Source organism: Muscardinus avellanarius (assembly GCF_963383645.1).
Source record: "Muscardinus avellanarius genome assembly, chromosome: 4".
Lineage (NCBI taxonomy): Eukaryota > Metazoa > Chordata > Mammalia > Rodentia > Gliridae > Muscardinus > Muscardinus avellanarius.
Window position 1 is genome coordinate 101,105,990 of NC_137789.1, and position 23,194 is coordinate 101,129,183.

General features: G+C 37.5%; 1 protein-coding gene across 1 annotated transcript in view; it reads right to left on the reverse strand.

The window, feature by feature from the left end:
* The window catches only part of GRID1 (glutamate ionotropic receptor delta type subunit 1), a gene marked incomplete at both ends in the record, with an annotated part of 769,462 nt that overhangs the window by 144,090 nt on the left and 602,178 nt on the right, over positions 1-23,194 (reverse strand). The window contains one exon of the mRNA XM_080695056.1: positions 471-572. Coding sequence (XP_080551182.1) covers positions 471-572 — 102 coding nt within the window. The remainder of the gene's footprint in view (positions 1-470; positions 573-23,194) is intronic.

Consider the following 23,194-nt stretch of genomic DNA (forward strand, 5'->3'; position numbering starts at 1 on the left):
AAACTGATTTCAGGAAAGCTGTAAAGAAAAGTTGCAACTGACCAACTGTCTTGATCATGAACTTTGTGTACTGTGGGTCTACCTGGGATCTTGGGTGTTAGAAGAATGAACTCCTTCTAGCATCTCTCTTTGGACCCTGGCTACCAGCACAGCTCTTCCAAAGGGCAGCAGAGGTCAAGATCCAAGAATAAGTGGAGCAGCCTGAATCCTCTGGAACCTACTGGCAGATCTATATGTCTGGTCCTTCTCCATAACAGCTCAAGGACCTCCCATGGGAGGCTCCTGAGCCTCAGGGGAGAAACTCCAGTCTTACTCTCCCCTTCATTTCTCTCACAATTATTTGAATAAAAGACCTTACTATGGCTCTCCAGTCCTTAAGATCTCCTCCCCAAGTCCCACACTAAACAGAGGGAAGTTTCTGACTCAAAGACCTGGGCAAAGCAGCTCCCAACACATCCCCATGATCCTACCAAGACAGTCACCACTTTGAGAGTCAGTCCTTGGAGGCGGCTGCCCATGGGCCTCTCCTGCAGGCTGCCATTCAGGCCCTTCTCTGAGTCCCACGTTGCCAGCTATAAAGGAAAAAAGAAAATGTGAAAAACGGATGACATGGGCCCCTGTGTACACCTTAGGCACTCCTCCTAACTTGTGATCCTGAATCAGGCAAGTGGGCAGAAAGAAAGCCTTTGGGCTTCCTAGAGACCCTAGAGCCATCCCCCAAATCCCAAGAAGACTAAATATGTAACAGAAAGAAAGTTCCACTTCTTCTACCAGCTCTCCAGATCTTTGCATAACTCTAAAATAAAATACATTGGTAAGAACTTTTCTCTAGAATGAATGTTTATATCCAGTTCTATTTTCTTCACCCATGGAACCCATGTTGCTGTGCACCTTCTTCCACTTTTCTAAGCCATAGGACCCTTCAGTTCAGCACCTATCCTCACAGTGATTAGGTTGAGGCTAAGCAGTCATGTAAGTAATGAATATCCAGTGTACAACGTACCTTGCACTCAGGTGCCTACACCCAGGGCCAAGAGCTTATTGCCCATTTTTGCTGTAATGCAAACGCCATAACTTTCTCTGATATATAGATTGTATCTGCCAAATATGCTCTGGATCTGCCCTCTCGAGGCTGTTGGGTATATTCAATAACCAGGTGCATCTCATACCAGCACCATAACGTGATGGGGAAAACTGTTCTGATTCAGGAGTAACAGAGTAGACACAGGTGTTTCTGGCACTGCTTTGCCTGTCTGTGTTCCTGCAGGGTCTGAGAACAATGACCAAACCTTTGTCTGGTCAATGGTTCTCAATTATTAATCGGGGAGATAAAAAAAATTATATACTAGCCCCATCTCAAGCTAACTAAATCAGGCTCCAGGCCCGGACATGGGGAGCATTAATGCTTGCTTAGTGATTCTGATATCCTTGTCTAAGTTCCTGGGCCTTTAGCTTGGCTGTATATTAAGGTCTCTTAGGGGGCTTTTTAAACATTGAATGTTGGGCTTCCCCTCTAGAGATTCTTATTTAATTGGTCTGTAGTGACTAAATATGGATATTTTAGTTCCCCAGGTGATTTTAACACATAGCCAAGGATTGTGAGCCACTGCTCTTGATTAAAGCAGTAATTCTCAAACCATGATGTGCACACAAATCAGCCAAGGCTTTCGTATGCACTTTCTGATTCTGGAGCCTGAGATTATTCATGTCTAACAAGCTCCCAAGTGAAGCTGCTTCTGGCACTGCTGACCCATGGACCAGCATTTATGTAGCAAGGGATCAATGGATCAGACTGCAACTATCCAGCACCTACTCTTCATCAGGTATGACCCACAGGACCCCTGGTTAACATGAGACAATGTAGCACTGTGTGGAGATGTGCTTCTGAGGACCTTACAGGAACCCTCAGTAGCTCCACTTAAGAACAGTTCTACTCCCCAGCATCTTCCACTTCTAGTCTCCCATCATCTCCTTCAGCAGGGTCTGCACTAAGAGATCATAGGTCAAGAAACTGAGAAACAATTCCACCTGGAAGATGCTACAACTCTGTGGCCTAAAGCAAAACACTGGAGCGAGATGTGGAGTTCTATAGACATTTCAAAAGAAACCTGGAACCTCCTACTATCACATTAGATGTGAGTCCCACAAAGACCTACTCTATCCTAAATAACAGTGCCAGGCAGCAATAAATGTGTAATTTAGTTAAGAGCATGGGCATGTATTCAAAGGCCCTGACCACCAGTAGTTAATCTGAGGAGCACTGCAGTGAAAGGCAAGCTAAGGTCTACCCAGAATCCTAAACAAAGGCATCAAAAATATCATGGAACCACATTCTGAAAGCTGAATAGTAAGAAGGAAATATGATGGATATTTCTCCATTGGGTCTCAAAAAATAGCACTAGGACTCGGAGTTGATTCCTGCAACTAGATCAAAATTCCAGTCAAGAGGAAGAGGAAAAAAATCAGAAAATAGAATAGAGTAGTCAATTCCCTATGTTCTTTGGCTGCTCTGATATGGATGCAGTGAGTAAGAATGGGTATGTACTTGGGATGACTGTATCTGCATCTCCATAAACTGCTTAGCTGGGGCACTAGAGCTCATAACCCTGATCTGTGCATGGTCTATATTCCTCCTGGTGTGGGTGGAGTTATAGAGGTCCTCTTGACCATCTCCATGTATCACAGTTATGATGGAGGCAGGCAATCTTGTTCTAGTGATGATGTGCCAGTTTCAGAAACTGGATATTCTATCCTATACTGAGACCTGGATTTACTACATCTGTTGCCAAATCTCTCTGGCATGGCATCTCGATTCTTTGACACCATTTCTTGAATATACATCTGGAATGGAGCTCTGCTCAGCCTTGATCAACCAGGCTTTACCTGTGTTTCTACTGGGATTGTAGCCAGACAGAAGACTTGAGGCAGGAAGAAACAGGTTGAAGCCTTATGCTGATCAGATTTTACTCAACTTTGGGATCACATTGCCTCTCCATGTCTTCCCATACTTCCCTCTGCTTCTAGCTCCTACCTGGCTTCAGGCAGCACCACCTCTGCCCTAGACCTAGACAACAGTCTCCTCCTTGGCCTTGTTGCCCTGGCTCTTTCTCTTACCTCATCCATCCTCCAATGTGCTGGTACCTTTACAATAAGTAAACCCAAACACATATTATGATAATTAACATTTTTTATATTCATACATAATAAATTCTGATATTTGTAAGCTTGACATAAAGACCTTCCTAATCCAGAGCCTACCCTGGCTCTCAGCCCCACTTCAGTGTAGGTATCCACAGAATATTCCAACCTCATCAATACCTCACCCTTTTCCATGCACATTATGTTTCCTCCTGATTTTTCCATCCAGTACTTTCTGCCTTTGATACCATTGCTCTTCTTCTGGATCTGGTACATTCTTAATCGTTTTTAAAAAATAAACTTTCACTTCAGAATAGGTTTAGATTTACATAAAAGTTGTAGAGGTTGTACAACAAATGTCAGTGTACTATATAACAGTTTGTTCCCTTGTTAAGATATTAAAGTATACCCATACTTCACACCTAGTTTCCCTGTTGTTGATGTAAATGTACCATTAATTCTCATGATAAACTCATTAAAACTAATGAAAGTTTAGCCTGTCTCCATGATTTTTGCAATGATGGAATAGAATTTATCTCTAGAGCCCTGAACTTCTGTCTGAATCTCTGAACTCCCTGTGGGACTTGGATTTCTTGTCTTGTTCTCTGGACCATAAACTGTCTAGTGTGGCATCATGGAGTTCCAATCTTGCTTTTAGATACCACAATCTCATCTCCAAGATCAAATTTTATAACTGGTCTAAATTTGGACAAAAAATAGAAACTTAAGGGTGTGGAATTAACAAGTGCATGAATCAGCAGACCACTTCTGGCTCTTCCCACCATTTACCTGAATGACCTCCAACAGCCCACTTGACAGCAAAGTGCTCAAAACATAAAAGCAGTCCAAAAATATTCGTTTAATGCACTAAATTTCACTCAGAGTCCATTTTCAGATCCATAAAATGGAATACAAATATCTTCTCTGCCTATCAAGTTGAAAGACTAGTCAAAGGAGAAAATGACTTTGAAATAATCTATTATAAAGTACTTTAAAAATCATATTGTAAGGCTGAGCATGTGATACCAGCACTTGGGAGGCTGAGACAGAAGGATTGTAGGTTTGAGGCCAGCTTGGGCATGTAACCAAACTTTGTCTCAAAATAAAAAATAAAAAGGATTGAGGGTGTGGCTCAGAGGTAGAACGTCTGGGGTTCAATTCCCAGTGAAGCCCCCCAAAAGAGAATCATGTAGTAAGGAACTAGTTAATAAAACTAATCACATAATAAGGAATCAGGCTATAAACTGTGTATATAGTATGACCTTAATTATGTTTGTGATCCACAGATATATGTATTACATATAGATGGAGTAATTATAAATGGTCATAATTACTTTATGCTTTTCTTATTTTTAATTAGCTTTTCACTACTTTAGCAGGAAGGTAAATGGGCTTTTGATAAAAATAACTAGCATAGGTGGTTAAGCAAAATCTTATCACATGCTCTTTTATGACTGACGATTGAATGTCAAAGGAACAATCAGAATCAAATTATCTGTCAGTAAGTCAAGACCCATCTGAAAGTCAGAACTAAATAAATCTTCTCTTGCTACAAGGAGCTGTGTATGAGGGCTCCTTGTCTTCTCAAAGAGGCATCTGAGGAATTAGGAACACAGCTCAGTGGTTAGCCACTGAGTGGCCAAAGGTTTTATCATTGGATCAATGAAAGGGGTTTTCTAAAACAATTAAGCTCTCTAGTCATTTTTTTCCTTTGCCCATTTTTATTGGAAAACAGATGGGCTCACTGAACATTTTAAATTATAACAGCCTTGGATGGGAGTGGGGTATAGAGGAACCTATTACCTTGAGTCAGTGTGAATTGGACAATCAGAAAGCACTAATTTCAGACAGTCAATTGAATATCTCTCTCTCTCTCTCTCTCTCTCTCTCTCTCTCTCTCTCTCTCTCGCCTTTTTTGGTGCTGGGGATAGAACTGAAGGCCTTATGCATGCGAAACAGACACTCCATCACTGAGCCCCATTCCCAGGCCATTGCAAACCCAGACTGACGAGTAGCCACTGCTGAAGCCCTAATTCATGAAAATCAGCAAACTTTCTCTACTAAGAAAGAAAAATGGCACCCAATCATTTTAATTATTTTTACACAACCCTAATACAAAAAGAACATTTAAGTCAAAGTGGACCTCTTTAAGAGGGAAAAAGAAAGACTCCTCTAAACCTGTTGTCATCCTTATTGTTTGGTCTGAAAGTACTTAGGACTTAATTTTTTCTTTTCATTTTGTTTTCTTTTAATATCAACTTCTCTCTCCCTGGCCTTTAGGCTTTCTGTACCCTGACAAAGAAAGAACACTTCAAAGTGAAACTCAAATTCTGCCTTTCAAGCACATCAAAGTGCAACCATGTTCCAGGATTCTGGATCCTCTGTGTTGAGCAGGAAAGTTTATTATTCTCTCACATCAGGCTGAAGCCAAGTACCCTGGGGCTGACCGACTCTTCCTATTTCCACAACACTGTGTGTTCTTCTTGCCTAAATCTTAGGGTCAGATTGGTAAGTCTTCATCATTTCTGAAAGAGGCCACCCCTCTGAGAATCTGATATATAAGACTAGGAGAGAGAAAATTGAAGTGAATAGATAATTCTTAAAAGAAGAAATAGAAATGGCCAATAAATACATGAAAAAATATTCAATATCCTTAGCAACAAGGGAAATTTGAATAAAAACTATACTGAGATTCTATCTAACTACAGTTAGAATGGTAATCATCAAAAACACAAACAATAGTGAATGTTGGGTAGGATGTGGGAAAATAGGAACTCTTAAATATCGTTGGTAGAATTGGAAATTGGTACAACCTCTGTGGTGATCAGTATGGAGATTCCTCAAAAGAATAGGAATGGAAGCACCATATGACTTAGCTGTACCACTGCTTGGTAGCCTTCCAAAAAAACTAGTTAGAATACTGTAGTGATATATGCACAACCATGTTTATATCAGCACAACTCAGGATAGCCAAATTATGGAATCAACCTAGGTACCCGTCAACAGATGAATGGAAATTCCCTAATGTACATGATGTACATTCACAAACATATCAAAGTCAATCATTAAGCCAAACATGAGAAGGAGGGAAGAGAGAGGAAATAGGGTGGGAATTGAGGAAGGGCTAAATGAGTGATGTGTGCATGTATGCACATCATGTATACATGCATGTATGCATGTATACCATCTTGTACCCCATTAAGATGTGTGCCTACAGCCGGGCGTGTTGGCGCACGCTTGTAATCCCTGCACTGGGAAGGCTGAGACAGGAGGATCACGCAGGTTTAAGAGGCCCTGTTTCCAAATAAAATATAAAATACGTCTTGGAATGTAGCCTGGAGGTAGAAGGCCTCTGGATTCCATTCCCAGTACAACCAAAAATAAAAATATGTGACTACAATGCATGAATAAATAAAATATAATACAATAAAAAGCAGATGAATGAATAAATAAAATGTAGTATATGTGCATGATAAATATTTGCACAGCAATAAAGGAGAACAATACTATGTCATATGGGGGGAAATGAATGAGACTAGCAAATATTATGCTAAGTGACATCACCCAGTCCCAGTCAGGGATTGTATGTTTCTTTTCATATATGGAAAATAGAGAGAAAATAGGAAATAAAAGGGACTTCAGATGAATGAAAAGAAAGACCAGTAGAATAGTGGAAGAGGAGTGTGGAAGGGAAGTGGGGAGGTAACAACTAGGTTTGAAAAATGGAATAGTACAAATAAGATTATTTCCATTTATGAAAGTATCACTTTCAATCACACTAACAAGTGCTGGGTGAGGGAGAGCAGGATGGAATGCACTAAGTGCCATGTGCATACATATTTGGATCATTTTGAATCTCACTGTGATGTACAATTACAATGCACAAAAATAATTTTAAAAACCTAAAAAAAAATAAACAATATAAACCTTATTCATGTATTGCTATCCTTTCAGCCAACCAACAGGAGGAAAGATCTAAAGCTGTCTGGTGTTCCCTGCCCAGAATACCCAGGAAAATGTTTCAGTCAGTAAAATTCCCTGCCCAGAATACCCAGGAAAATGTTTCAGTCAGTAAAAGCCCAATGAGGCTGATAGGCTTGATAAATGGGAAACCCAAAAATCCTTTTACTCAAAGAAGTCCTGACACTTAGTCATACAGCTCCAGACCATTTCATTTGTTCATAAGTGCATCTACTCTGACTTCCCTTAGTGTTTGCAGACAGGATTTTGTTTATGGGATCGATGAATTTATGGCCATAGACACCCACTTTTGACAGCTGACCTGTCAAGATCAGCGCCTGAGAAACTAATTTCCAGCACTACTAAACAAAATGGGTCCTGCCACTACTTGATAAGACAGCTATGGTTTTCATTCATTGCTGAGATGTGCTCGACCCAGACCGGAAATGTGGACAGAGCCAGGGGTTACAGCACAGTTGTCACTTGGAAGGAGATAGATGGTCTTGAAATCTGATTATGACAAACAACTGTTCAAGAGATCAGCCAATTGAAGAATAAATTTCACAAACCACTGGTCTTGGGAAAATATATTTCCTGAGTCAACCAGAGTGTTCTTCATGTTAGTGCTTCTGAGTTGTAAGATGTGGAGATTTAAGAATTTGTGGTCCTGTCTTTAATAAATTCAGGCTTATTAACCCTAATTCAGACAGGCTTCCTTTGAAATAGTGGGCTTTGTGATCTGTAACTTAGTTTAAGAGGAATCTTAAAGTGTCACTATCTTTTCATAGGAGGGAAGGGCCATCCAATTGCTTTAGAATCCAGAGACAAAATGTAACCAGTTTCATACAGAGAGCCTCAAAAATTCCTGGGAAAGAGAGAAGTGAGTAAAGAAACAAGAAAAAGAAAAGGGAAGAATGGGAAAAGAAGGGAAGAAAGGGTGGAGATGAAAAGAGAAAGGAAGTTGGTAAATGTAATCCCAAATCATATGTTTAATAATATGCAACAAGACAATGGATCGATGATCTATATTGTCACACTTTTACAGCTGAATGATGGATACTTTGGTGCTAAGCTTGTCTCAGACAAGCATTGTAAGTAGGAGATGAAGCTTTTATGACCATGTCTGTCAAATGTCACAATCATGGCTGGAGTCCCAGTGAACTGTACCCTCTATCAGCAATGACTGACATCTGTTAAGTGCAGATGACCTCAGATGTGATACAGGCTTCAGTAATGATGGGCAGTGGGCTTGTCATCCATTTTGGTAGAAGGGGTTTTCTTAAGCAGTAAGTTCTCTTTTTTTGTTCCTTTACTCGTTTTTATTGAAAAAAATATATTCAGTATACATTTCAAAATATACCAGGCTTGGATAGGTGCATGGTGAAGAGGAACCCATTATCTTGAAATGCATGAATTGGATATGCAGCCAACAATGATTTCAGTCAGTTGCATACTTTTTACTTTTATTTTATTATTATTTTTTGGTGCTTGTTATTGAATTGAAGCCCTCCTAAACTACTTTCTACATAGTCATCACTGAGTGGAGTGGAAGACAGAAAAACAGAGCATAGCACCCAAAAGCTATTTGACAATATCAAATATGTGCATACCCAATAGAAGGGTTACATCATATATATGTGAAGAGAGCTTATAACTCCATCATAAGACAATGCAATTCTCAAAACAGAAAAAGGACTTTTTTTCCTAAGAAGACATGTTAAAAACCCATATGCATGTAAAAATAGATACACTCAACATCAAGAGTCATCAGAAAAATGCAAAATGAGATCACAAGGAGAGACTGCTAAACCTCACTAGAATGACTAAAATACAAGAGTGATATTACCAGGTGTCATTAAAGATCTAGAAGGAAAAATGTGCAACCACACTGAAAGAGAGTTTGGCAATTTCTTTTAAACATACACTTACTGTGTAACCCACCAAATCTATCTTTCATCATATTAAATATGTTCATACAAAGGTCTGTTGGAACCTTTATTATGAAAGCGTTATTCATAATAGCCCCAGAATAAAATCTCTCCAAATGTTGATTAGCAGGTGACAGAATAAACACAATGTGGTATGTTCATATAACAGAATATATCTACCTCTCAGCAAATCTATCTCTCAACATATGAAATATGTTTATACAAAGGTCTATATGGAACCTTTATCATGGAAGCTTTATTCATAATAGCCCCAGAATAAAAATCCTTCCAAATTTTGATTAGCAGGTGACAGAATAAATACAATGTGGTATGTTCATGTAACAGAATATATCTCAACAATAAAAACCAACAAACTACTGACACATAAATGAAAAATGACACAAAGACCCCACAATTCATGATTCTATTTATATCATGTTATCACAAAAGCAATGTTATAGGCAATTAAAATAGATCATGGGTTGCCTACGTCTTGGACAGGGAGAAAGATATTGAATGTAAAGAGGAAGCAAAGAGTTTGTGGGGTAAAAGAAGTGTCTTATATTTTTGAAGTTCTGGTTATTATGCTGCCATATACATTTTTCAAAGTTGATCAAACACTGTACACCTCAAATGGTGTGTGTGTGTGTGTGTGTGTGTGTGTGTGTGTGTGTGTGTGTTTGATAATTTCAAAAATAATGAAACCATGTCCTGGGGAGTAGCATTGAATTATAATGTGATCTGACTATAACTGTTTGGCAGGGACAATGAGAGGAAAAGATTCCTGAAATAACAAATTTACCAATATTGGGTGATTGTTAGGTGATGATGTTTTAACTATCTGAAGCAAGATGTCATCAAGTGGCTAAGAAATTTCCTATCAATCTCAGAGAACTAGATGTTATCTTTGGGAGGGTTTAGGAAAAACTTAAGTGCAATTATACCTGTAAATGGTTGCATTTTGTTGTAAAAATTATATTACATAGCATTGTTATATACAGGATGTTCCAACTTACTTTTAATGCTTATTTCTTTTTATGAGACGATGCATATATATATATATATATATATATATATATATATATATATATATGCCTATGTGTTATAAATAGCTCAAAGTGGCTGTTTCTGGCATTGGGTAGAGCAGTGGGATTACAGGGCATGTTTATTTCTTGTGCAATACAATCTTGCAATGTTTGGCTTGTTTTACAGAGAGAAGGCATTGCTTTTACAATCAGAAGAAAAACAATAAAGTGATTTTCATTTTGAAACCACAATGCAATCTAGCTTATGACTGTAATGTTGGTTTTGTAGCTCTCTTTAATTGTTTTAAGTGTATTGGCTTTTGTCTTTTTAAATAAGTTGCGAGTTCTAGCAATGGCAGTCTCTGAGGTGCGACAAACAAGGCTGGAATTGTTTCTCCCAACTATGTGCCAGGGACCTCTCTGGTGAGTTACTTAAAAGGTCATGTTCTTTCTTTGGGCACAAGCATCTTTCTCATTTACAGCTTCCATCAACTATGAGTTATTATCATTGACAGTGATTTCTTTCCTCTCAGGTTTCCACTATGCTCAGGCTCATGCTAACAGCTTATGATATTCTTGTTAGTTTGAATTGACTAGAATTAATGGTACTACATATTCTATTCATCAGTCTGAATTCTGACAAGACACGTTCTGCGAGCAAGTTCTATGAGTCTCCACACTGAAAAAAGTGGCAGTTGTCTCCCATTATTCTCTCTTTAAATTCTTGGCCATCTCATCTCCCTGGAACACCTTCCTCTTCCTTTGTTCTCTGACTCCTGCCCATCCTTTAAAAATTATTTTTAATATCCCTTCTTGCATCTCCAAGGGTTAGTGCCTCTCTTTGGAAAACCCATAATGTTCTGATCATAACTCTGTGGAAATTTTTTTCACAATATATCACAATTTTATGTCTATCTATTGCCAAATAAACCATATCATTTTGAGATGGGGACTATCCATTTTGATTCACTCAACAAAATCTTATTAAGAAAATTAATAAAATTGATCATCCCCTGGGCACTTCTTCATTAGCTTAATATGAGTTTATGATTTTTTGCAAACTCTGGATTTTTAACAAACCCACATAGTGTTCCATATATGAAACTGTGCAAAAAGACTCTTGAACTCAATCTTGATTTACAATGGTTAACAGATTATGGGCTGAATTTTATCTTTTGCATAATTTTGTGTTGAAAACTTTCCTTAAGCCTTCTAGTCATAAAAATCTATGAGTAAAATGAATATGAAAGGACATTTTTAGAAATCCATTTTATGTGTCTTTAACCCTTTTTAATGTGTGAATCTGGGCATCTCATCTTGGCTTCATCTCATACCTACTGAATCAGTGTTTGTATTATAACAAAACACCTAGGTGATACATAATCATGGTAAAGTTTGAGAAGCACAGTCTCTAGATCATGGCAATATTCTCTTTCTTTCTTCCTTTCTTCCTTCCTTCCTTCCTTCCTTTCTTTCTTTCTTTCTTTCTTCCTTCCTTTCTTTCTTTCTTTCTTTCTTTCTTTCTTTCTATTTCTTCCTCCCTCTTTCTCTTTCTTTCTTTCTTTCTTTCTTTCTTTCTTTCTTTCTTTCTTTCTTTCTTTCTTTCTTTGTTTTGCAGTACTAGGGATGGAACCCAGTGGCATTCTACCTCCAAGCTACACCCCCAGCCCTGCTGTTTATTCTTTATTTTGAAACAGGGTGTCGCTGAGTTGCAAAGGGCCTCAATAAGTACCTGAGGCTGTTTGTGAACTGAGATCCTCCTTTCTCAGCATCTCGAATGCTGGGATTACAAACGTGCACCACCACACCTAGCTGCAACGTTATTTCTTGGCTAGGACCTTTACAACCTGCCTCACCTATCTCTCATTTCCTCTCTTACTTCCTATTCAATGCCTATCTAACCTCCACCCAGCAGAGTTTTCTTTTTTTAACAATTTTTTTATTCCCCTCTTTTTAAAATTCTCAAGTGGTTTTCTATTAAATTTTGGTTATCCTCTCTAAGGCAAGTAAGACTCACCAACAACTGGTCCACATCTTCCCTTCAGACACAGCCCATGCTATAATTTCCAACTGGCTCACTACAGCCCACTGAGAGTTTCATATTCCCTCTCAAGTTTAGGTCCTTTTTGCTAGGAATTTTGCATATACCCTTCTCTTTCCTGATAAATATTATCTCTACCACAAACAACTTATGCTTGGCTCTTTCGCACCTGGTAAATCACACTTGAGGGGCTGTGCTCTTGATAAAGCCTTCCGAGGTAATTCATTTCAAGTACTTTCACTATTCTCAGTGTAGAACCTTGCTATTCTTCATAAACCTCAAATATTATAATTATGAAAAACTCGATGACAGATCTGAGGTTTTGCTCAATATCATATACTAAATATCTGACATAATTTATAACCCATAACATGCACTTAGCAAATATTTGTTTAGTAATCAAATAAATTGAAGATCTAGTCCTGGGTTCTGTAGACTTCCATAAGTGGTGGGATAGTAAATATTTCAGGCTTTTTGAGCCATATGGCCTCTGTGGTCAAATACACACTGGATATAGCTGGGTTCCAACAAACCTTAGTTTCAAAATGAATGACAGGCTGGATTTTGTCCAGAGACCACAGTTTGCTGATCTCTGTTTTTCAAAACCTTTATTTATATTGTTCACTCATTCTAGAATATTCCCCTTTCGATTGCTCTTTTCGAAGTATTACCCTTATTTCAAGATTTTATTTGTCATTTCTTAAATTGTTTAAATGTCATGTTTTCAATCCCTCCAACAAGAAGAGACAAGTCCTCCTGCCTCCATAAGGCATTATGATAATCCTTCTTGATTCACTGATCACATCCAAATTTCCCTGAAAGTTTCTGTAGCAGACCGATTTTTGTAGAGATGGTTGAGACAATATACTCCAATTTCACATGCTCTTCTGTTACTGTGACTTCTACACCTCCTACCAAGAAGTAAAATCTCATTCACCTCTTTTCAATCTGGTAAGAATCTGATTAAGCATATCTTTGAAGATAGGCTGGAAGAGGCCATGCAGCTTTGGCCCAGTTCTCTTGAGATGCTTGCTCTAGGATGAGGGCTGGCACCCTTGGCACCACTGATGTTTTCAATCAGATAATTCTTTGTTCAGGGAGGAGGGGTGCTATTCTGTGTGTTATAGGCAATTTAGCAGCATCCCTGACCTCTATCAACTAGATGCCAATTGGCATCCCCCAGTGCAACAACCCAAAACATCTCCAGATGTTGCCAAAAATCCCCTGGAGGACAGAATTACCCACCCATGACTTATTTAGGAGAATCCAGATGTTATGCAAAAAGTACATCCCTGAGAGCATCGTTCTGAAGATATCACAGGTAAATATTCTGGGTGACAGTTCCAGATGGGTCCCACCTTCCAGCCACCTCTGGCAAGGCTCTAGATATATGAATAAAGCCATCTTGGATCTTTAATATCAACCCACAAGCCAGGTAAGAACTCTATATTAAACTTAGGGTAACTTGTTGTACAGTTACAGTGACTAAGACAAAATGTATACTTAGAAATATGATGTTGTTCTAAGAAAAATATAATCTATATAGGATAGATTTAAGACTAAGTAGAGAAGGACGGTAGAAAGACATTACAAAGAGTTTTGGCAGATACAAAACTCAAAGAAATAAAGTGTAAGCATTTAGGGTTAAATAGTGGAAGCTGGAAAAAGGTGCCTTGTTTATGTAGTGGTAGAAATTTTAGGAAAACTGAGCCAATCATAGTGGCACATGCTTATAATCCCAGTACTTGGGAGGCCAAGACAGGAGGATCACAGGTTTGAAGCCAGCCTCAGAAATTTAGCAAAACCCTCAAACACTTAGCAAGATCCTGTTTCAAAATTTAAAAATAAAAAGGGCTGGAAATGTAGCTCAGAGGTAGAATATCTCTGGGTTCAATTCACAGTACCAAAAAAAAAAAAAATGTAGAAAAACTGTCCCTTGCAATAATATAGATAGCAGAAGCTCTACCCAATAAACTGAGGAATCTAAGAAAAAGATAATAATTTTAACATTTCTTTGTTTTCTTTTAGCTAGTTATTATAATACAGGCATATAGATGGCTCACAGATGAACTAAAAATGAAAATCTGTTTTTAAACAGAATTTAGGAAAATATATAGAGTCCAGGGTTGGTTAGATTAAAAATCTAAATGTTTTTTCATCATCAATCAATCTCTTCTTACAAAAAGTCACAAAAATAAGAGATTCTTAATGCAAAAATCAAATCCTACAGACTACCTGGAAAAATGTGATCTGGGGAAATTAAGGGTCTGGTTGTAAAACCCTTTCTTAAGATCACATAAATATTTAAGATGGTGACTTCTAGAACTTTCAGAGAGACAAAAGGATTTCTTCAATCTTCAAGGGGAATACCAACATCTCTTTCTGTTAGACAATAGTACTTCTAAAATTTTAGAGTAGCTTGTCAGGAAACCCCAGGGAAAGAAGAGACTGTGTCAATGAAAATTTTAAGTGTCTTATGATTTAATTTTGTAATCAATCGATAAACTTAGCAAGAAGCCAATGTAGTTTTTAAAGAAATTATAATGGCAGAAGCACACTCAAGTTAGACTAAGTGGGTCAGAGAGAGTGCAAAATAAACTTGACTTATATCCTGAGCTTCTTTCTGTGGACAGGAAGCAGTTAAGAAAACTATCCAGCTTCAAATAATGTCTACATTTTCTTTTATGAAGTAAGGATAACTAAAATGGAACTCAGAAGTATAGGAGTATTCTACCTCTGTGCTATATTCCCAGCTTATCTTATTTTTTTTAACATGAAACAGGGTCTCACTAAACTGCTGGAAACCTTACTAAATTCCTGAGACTGACCTTGAACTTGCAATCCTCCTGTCTCAGCCTCCCAAGTACCGGACTTACAGGTATGCACCACCACACCCAGTTCCTCGTTGCCCATCTTAGTCTTGGGCTGGTTTTATTTCTTTCTGTATTCCCACAGCATCTCAAATAATGCCTCCTATACAATATGTGGATATGTTTATAGTCTACAAAGCACTTCCACATGCCAACTTAACTTGTGAGTAAAATAAAAAAGAATTTATTATCACCGTTTCTTACACGTAGAGAAATCAAGGATCAAAGGTTCAGGTGACCTCCTGTGTCTCTATTTTAAAAATCCACAGTGGCTGTAACCTCAGGCCTTCTAAATTCAAGTACACTGGACTTTCCTCGTGAATGCCCCCTCTGCTCATTGTAGAGTCTGCATAATAACCATTTCCTTGTTTAATGTAGGAAGAAAGAAAGAAAAGGAGGTAGGCAGAAAAAAAATAAAAGCATTAAAATAAATAAATGGGATCAAAGCATTCCAGAGACTTTTTATTTCCACGATGATAGAATCTTATATAAATTCTGGAGCTACTGCTGAGGCCCAGAATCCAGACACATTCATGAAGTCAGAGTTTGGCCAGCTCCCACTCTCTTCCATTGCATCTGATATTGTGAGGGACACATCATGTCAATGGTTCAACTTAGAAAGTCACGGGCCTCAAGCCACCCTTCTCCTGGGCCATACTTTAGATGTCTCTCTGCCTGTACAAAAAGCAAGGGATTTTCATTCCCCAGTGTCAAAGTCAAATATTTATTCTTATCCAGAAAATGGACATAAGAATGATAATAAAAGAACTAAAATTATGTTGAGAGTGAGTAGTATGCAGAACCCAGGAGTGACATTAGCAAGTGGGAATCAAAAGAAAAGTTTGAAAATACTTTTATGTTGTGGAGGATAGTAGAAGCCCAGACGGACTAGCTATGGAGGCATTGTAGCAGGTGAAAGTTTTTCCTTTCCTAATTTCCCTTACATATTTCATAATCATACTGTAAATAGTGTTTGCTTTCAGTACAAGTGAGTCTTCTTTAGATTATGCATATAACTTAAATTTGAACATAACCAAATAAAAGTACTTTTTTTATACAACAGCAAAAACAGAAAATAAATTACTTTGTAATATTTGAAAAAAGGCTCACTTCTGATGAGCTTTAAGGCTATGTGCAGGGAAATGGATCATAGGCTCAAACTGCATCTGCTCCATGCGTGTGTGTCTCTCGAGGCCAGCCACCCAGTGTCTGCCTCTGTGTGGCCACCAAAAACCCTCGTGTCACAGCAAACACTCAGGATGTTCTCAGTTGAACCAAAAGGCATGGAATCAAATGGAATGGAGTAGAATGTTCACAAAAGTTTATAATTTGAGAGGATCTACCAAATATTTTAACATGCTTCCGTTGAAAAAAAATTGCATGTGAAGAGTGAGGTTGCCTGACAGATATCATGTGGCCTTAGTCAATTCATTTAATTAATTATATTATGTCCCATTGCTATTACTTGAGTCTTGGGAGTATGAATTCTTAATATCTACCCTTTTTACCATTAAAATCATAATATGAAAGAGAGAGTTGAAAGCTACAAAATGGAACCAAACAGTGGACAATGTATTAATAATATTAAAACATCAACAGCCTTGTTAGAACAACTTTGGGCAAACTTACATTTGAATTCTACCTAAATCACATATCAATGATAACTCTTAGGAAGCTGATTTATCCAGTTTGATTTTCTATTTGATACTCAGTACATAAACTCAGAGATAATGATTACCAAAACAGAACTGTTGATCCCTCAATTCCCTAAATATGCTTCCCACTCTGAACTTTTATTTTCCAAATCCGCCTTAACTCAGTTACAAGCACCACCATGTACTGGGTTGCACAGGCTCTCAATGTCAAAGTCATTCTTGATTTTATGTCTACATAAAAGCTATCTGCTAGGCATGTTTGTTTTACCTCTAAAATATACCTGGAAACTAAACCATCCTTAGTGTTGCCTTCCAAATCACAGCCATCATTATCAGTTGGGTCACTGAAATTATTTCTTCAATGAAATCATGTGGTTACAGGCAGTTACTGCTCACCAAATATCAATATCTTTCTCTAATTTAGGTGAAATTAGGGCCATGTATCTGAATTATAACAAAGGATATATTAGCAAAAAATATTATAAATTTTGGACCAGTGGCCTCAAGAGACTGTGTGTTTATCCTTTAATCTCTTCTTCAGTGGCAACCTTGGAGTTCACATGTTGATTCAGTAGAATCACAGGACAGATGTTGCCTGAATCCCCAAATCACTGCAAGGAGGAGATATTCCCTAGAGAACCATCTAACTGCATCAGGTCTTGTATGAACAAGAAATAAATTTTATTGTGTCAGAACTCTGAAAATAACATAGTCTAGCCTCTCCTGACTGTAACTCATTTCCCACATGACAGGCAGAGAGATATTTCACAAGCATAATCATTTCATATCACTGCTTCATTTAAAATGTTCTCTTGGCACCCATAAGAGAAGACCCAAACATTTCTATATGATCTGATCTCTGCCTAGCTAACAAAATTCTCAAACTCCCTCCCAGTTATCAGAAGCAATCACGCTGGCCCTTTTACTATTCCTCCTCATACATTCCATAACTACCCCCAGTCTTTGTATATGCTCTTCTTCTCAAAGTACCCTCAAAGTACTCTGTTATCATCTTGCCGCTCAGTCTTCATTTCCGCCAAAGGAATCCCTGTCAATCTATCTAAGCTCATTCCCCTGTGAAATATCTATTTTCCTATTTATTTATTTATTTATTTATTTATTGGTGGTACTGGGGATTGAACCCAGTGGCCTTCTACCTCCCGATTACACTCACAGACCTATTTTATATTTTATTTGGAAACAGGGTCTCTTAAGCCAGCTGAGGCTGGCTTTGAACCCATGCAATCCTCCTGTCTCAGCATCCCAAGCACTGGGATTACAAGGGTGCACCACCACACCCAGCTTCCTATTTATTTTGATAGCATGTATAACTATACGGAATTATCCAACTTGTGTTATTTAATTGCAAAAAATGTATACAATTATTATATATCTCCCTCTCTACTGGAATATAAGCTTCCTGAGAAGGGAGTATTTTAAAATCCATTTTCAGCAGTATCTTCAATACTTATTAAAGTGCCCAAAACAGAGCAAGCCATCAATAAAAGCTAATGATCATCACTACCACATCACAAAAAGTGAATATATGCATTCTATCTTTTTTATCAGCAGATTATTTACGACAGGGTCATGTATCCCTAGACAGGTTACTGAGGTGTGAATCTGAAAGAACCCAAATATAAGAGCATATGGAGTGTTCCCTCATCCAAAATGCAGAGGAGATTAAGCATAAGACTCCTCTGACCAATGACCAGGTAAAATCTGGGCATCTGCTTCAGCTCTGATTGGTTGAAAATTATGATAATGCTGTTCTAAGAGATCATGGTTTCTGCCCTGGACTTATAAGCAGAGTGCCTTGCGATATAAAACATGCAGAAAAATTGGGGAAAAAAAAGAAACCAGAACAAATACTTTCTCAAAAGAGGATATCTTAATACCTCATAGTATAGAAATACACTCAGTCTAATAACCTAAAAAAGAGAAGCTGTAAGCTTACAAAAATATTTTTAAAGTAAAATTTCTAGTGATGATACAGGGAAATGAGTACAATTATATTACAGGGTAAACAGATATGTGTGGAGGGAGCTTAGCTGTACTTGTCAGTAGCACAACACACAGACTAGGGATGCAGTTCAGTGGTGGGGTGCTTGCCTAGCACATACGAGCCCTTGGGTTTGATCTCAAGCACTGCAAAAGGAAAAAAAGAAACACAAAAAAACATATCTCCACCAGTGATTTTGATTCTAAGGAAATTTCCTAGAGAGAGACTTCTATATATTAACAACAAAATGCTTAATACACAAGGATGATCATCAAAGAAGTAGACATAATGGCTAAAACAAACAAAAAGGGAAATTAACTACAATTGAATTATATAATAATTATCAAGTAGTTATAATCTATCTCATGGATATAACTCTAGGCAACATCAAAAATGATTATTAGAAATAATGAATATTATCTGTATTTTTAGCAATATTATCACTATTAATGTTAATCAGTATTATTAACATTAGAAAAATGCATGACCCTAAATTTTGAGTAGTAACAACCAGAAGGGGACTCTTGTAGCTGTTGAAGAAATGTTCATTTGGTAGAAATAGAAAGTAAAGTGCCTCTGGGTTCAGGAAGGTCCTGGGAGAAAAGAACAGAGAGGAATGGAGATTGTTGGTGTTTATATTCTTGCAATCTCGGGAGAGAAGGGAGCCAAGAGTGCCTAAGAATCCAACTAAATGGAGCAGAAAGTCTGGCCGAGTCTGAATTGCAAAGCATCACTTCTGGTTGCCCTGGTTACAGGCCCCTTCTCTTTGTAGCAGTGTTCTAAGAGAGACAAGTTGCATGCAAACAAAATAAGCAGATATTAGGATAGAGCAAGGTTGGCCCCAAGACATTCTGTCTTTCTGCAAGCCTGGGAAGAATTTGAGAAGGGATTGTGCATTAGACACGAAGTGACAATAGGAAGAGAGTCTCATACTCAAAATAAGAATGGACGCCGGGCATGGTGGTGCACACTTGTAATCCTATCACTCAGGAAGCAGAGACAGGAGGATCGTGGTTCACAGACAGCCTCACCTTCTTAGGGAGGCCCTTTACAACTCAGTGAGACCATGTTTCAAAAATAAAAAAGGACTAGAAAATAGGGCTGGGAGTGTAGCTCAGAGGTGGAATGCCCCTGGGTTCCATCCCCAGTACTGCAAAAAATAAAAAATTTTAAATTAAAAAAAAATTAAGAATGGACAGCTAATGAAAGTTGGAGAATGTCAGGTCTGTTGTCATTCCCACTGAGATGGTCCCCATCACATCATGAGCCCACCTGGTTTCATCTGTGCATTCTAGTGCCTTTTGTTAAGTGGGAGATGAAACCTTAGGACCTTAAGTAGGAAATCAAGATTAAATGACTTATAAAAAGATATATAAAAAGATATATGTATGTGTTCTTATTACAACCATATAAATATTAACAATATATATGTGCATATATATACAGTATGTGTTAGAGGATAAATAATTTAAATAATTGATAAATTATTTAAATATAGATAGATGTAAAGAATGTTTTTCTTTTTTTCTCTCTCTTTTTTGGCCATGCTGGGCAAGTGCTGTACCACTGAACTATACAACAATGATAACTTTAAGTAAAATAAATATTACTAATATGTTTAAAGAATCCAACATACTTTAAAAGCTATCTAAAATGAGCAAGGCTTATAATAAAAACAAAGTACAGTTTTAAAGTCATGCTTTCCTATACCAGCAAATTCAAAAAATGTAATATAATTCCTTGCATCTTTTCAGACCACAACGGAATAAAAGTAGAAATCAACAACAGGAAACTCGAAAGAAAGTATTCAAATTCATGGAGAATGAATGATACACTATTGAATGACGAATGGGTAAGAGCAGAAATTAGGGAAGAAATAAAGAAATTTATGGAAACAAACGAAAACAGAGACACAACCTACCAAAACCTATGGGACACCATGAAGGCAGTACTAAGAGGAAAGTTTATTGCATTGAGTGCCCACATAAAAAGGACGGAGAACCACCAAGTAAAGAACCTAATGACACAACTCAAGGATCTAGAAATTCTGCAACAGTCTATTCCCAAAGCCAGCAGAAGGCAAGAAATCATCAAAATTAGAGCAGAAATAAATGAAATAGAGAACAAAAAAACAATTCAGAGAATCAATAAAACAAAAAGTTGGTTCTTTGAAAAGATTAATAGAATTGATAAACCCCTGGCCAACCTAACCAAAAGAAAAAGAGAATCAACTCAAATTATCAAAATTAGAAATGAAAAAGGAGATATCACCACAGATAGTGAAGAAATTCAAAATATTATCAGAAACTACTTTAAAAATTTATACTCCAATAGACTTGAAAACCTGGAAGAAATTGATAGATTTCTAAGCACAGTTAACCTTCCTACACTTAGCCAAGAGGACATAGCAAGCCTAAACCAACCAATAACAACCAAAGAAATAGAAATGGCAATAAGAATTCTTCCACCAAAGAAAAGCCCAGGCCCAGATGGGTTCCCAGCTGAATTCTACAAAACCTTCAGTGAACAACTAATACCAATACTGCATAACATGTTCCGGGAAATCGAAAGAGATGGAACTCTTCCAAATTCCTTCTATGAGGCCAGTATCACATTAATCCCCAAACCAAATAAAGATACCTCAAGAAAGGAAAACTACAGACCAATATCCTTAATGAACATAGATGCAAAAATTCTAAACAAAATACTAGCTATACGCATTCAAAACTATATCAAGAGAATAATACATCATGACCAAGTCGGTTTCATCCCAGAAAAACAAGGCTGGTTCAACAGCACAATTTGTAGTAGCCAAAATATGGAACCAACCCAGATCACCATCAACAGATGAATGGATAGCAAAACTATGGGAAATACACACAATGGAATTCTATTCAGCCATAAAGAAGAACAAAATTAAATCATTTGCAAGAAGATGGAAAGCCCTGGAGAACATTATGTTAAGTGAGATCAGCCAAGCACAGAAGAAGAAGATACATATGTTTCCTCTAATATGCCCAAACTAGGAAACACAAAGAATACCAGAGGGACTCCAGATATTTAAGGGGAAATACTAGCTAAGTTTGGATGGTAAGATAGGAGAGGAGGAAGGCCGGTCTTGATTAATAAGGGTCTACACTTGAACATGTGTAAAATTATGAATAAGACATGGTTAACCTGGACAACCATTGGTGGGGGGGAGGGAAAATGGGGGTGGGGGGGGAGAGGGCACCAAATATAGTGTAAATGTATACTATTTATGTTCAATAAAATAATTGTTATAATAAAAAATAAAAAATAAAAAAATAAAATAAAACATAAAAAAATAAAGTCATGCTTTCCTGAAAGCCCAAGTTATGGCCATGTTAGTGACTAGCTAAAAGTATCATCTCCACACTTGAGATACCAGCCTTCTCTGACCATCCAGGACACATTATTCTTCCTCAAATGGCCTTTCTTTATCCTGCATTCTTTAATGAAGCTTGGAATAAACAAACTGTGGAAAGAGTTGATGTGCCCCTTGAGTGTATCTTTATGATCCTTATAATTGGTGAAACACCAAAGCACATAGGATGCCAGCCCTTGGATGCTTTATGAGTTAGAGTGAGTGGGAAACACGAGTCTGCACTGAGCTCCCACTACAACTGCAGAAAGTCCAGGCGTCTGGACCTGTCCTTGCAGAGTCAAAGCTGAGATGTGACTGATCACCTTCAGGGCTAGAAGGCCTTCAAGTGACCTCATGCCACTTTCAACACATGTCCTGAACACTAGCCCTTCCCAGTTTATGAATTCTTACTTGTTCATAAAATATTAATATATGCTATATATTACATATATGTTAGTATATATGTACTATACATATACTGGAAATACAGATAAAGTTATTGTTCAATCTCTCACCAGACCTGATAGATATATTATCATTAGTGAATGTTTCGAGATCCAATATATACTTAAGGCAATGTAACTAATTAAACATTCTAATTTTAATTGGATATTTTAAGTAGTTCAAAATTTGTTAGCCCACTTCCTGTAACGTCAGAACATATTTTCATTGTTTTCCTCATAATGTAAAATAAACAATATAATATGAGGATTACAGAAAGTTTAGTAAGACCTGGAGAGATGTTCACAGCCATCTTCGTATTGCCAGCTATGTTGGCCTCCTTAGGATTATCTATCTTATTAATATTAGTCTACCAATTGTTGACAGATAACTGTTAAGCTATTTTTCCCCATTTCTCTAAGCTGTGTAAGTTCCCAAAAGGGGTGATATTGCTCTCCCTGGTAGGTACTGGCGTAAAATATAGATATACAAAAAAGTGAAAATTTGTCTCTGTATTTTTCTATTTATTTGCTTAAAGATGGAGGATTTCCAGGGGATGCACTGAATAATTTTATTTTCTGAAAAGGAGGCAGAAGGCCAGATAAGTTTGCACATCTCTGCAAGGATTTAGTTAAAACTCAGTATTATTTATAAACCCCTTATCATGTAAATATGAATTACAATACATTATAACTTTTGAAATAAAATCTTAAGGTACTCTGGAAAGCCATCTGTGTTCTGAAGTTCTT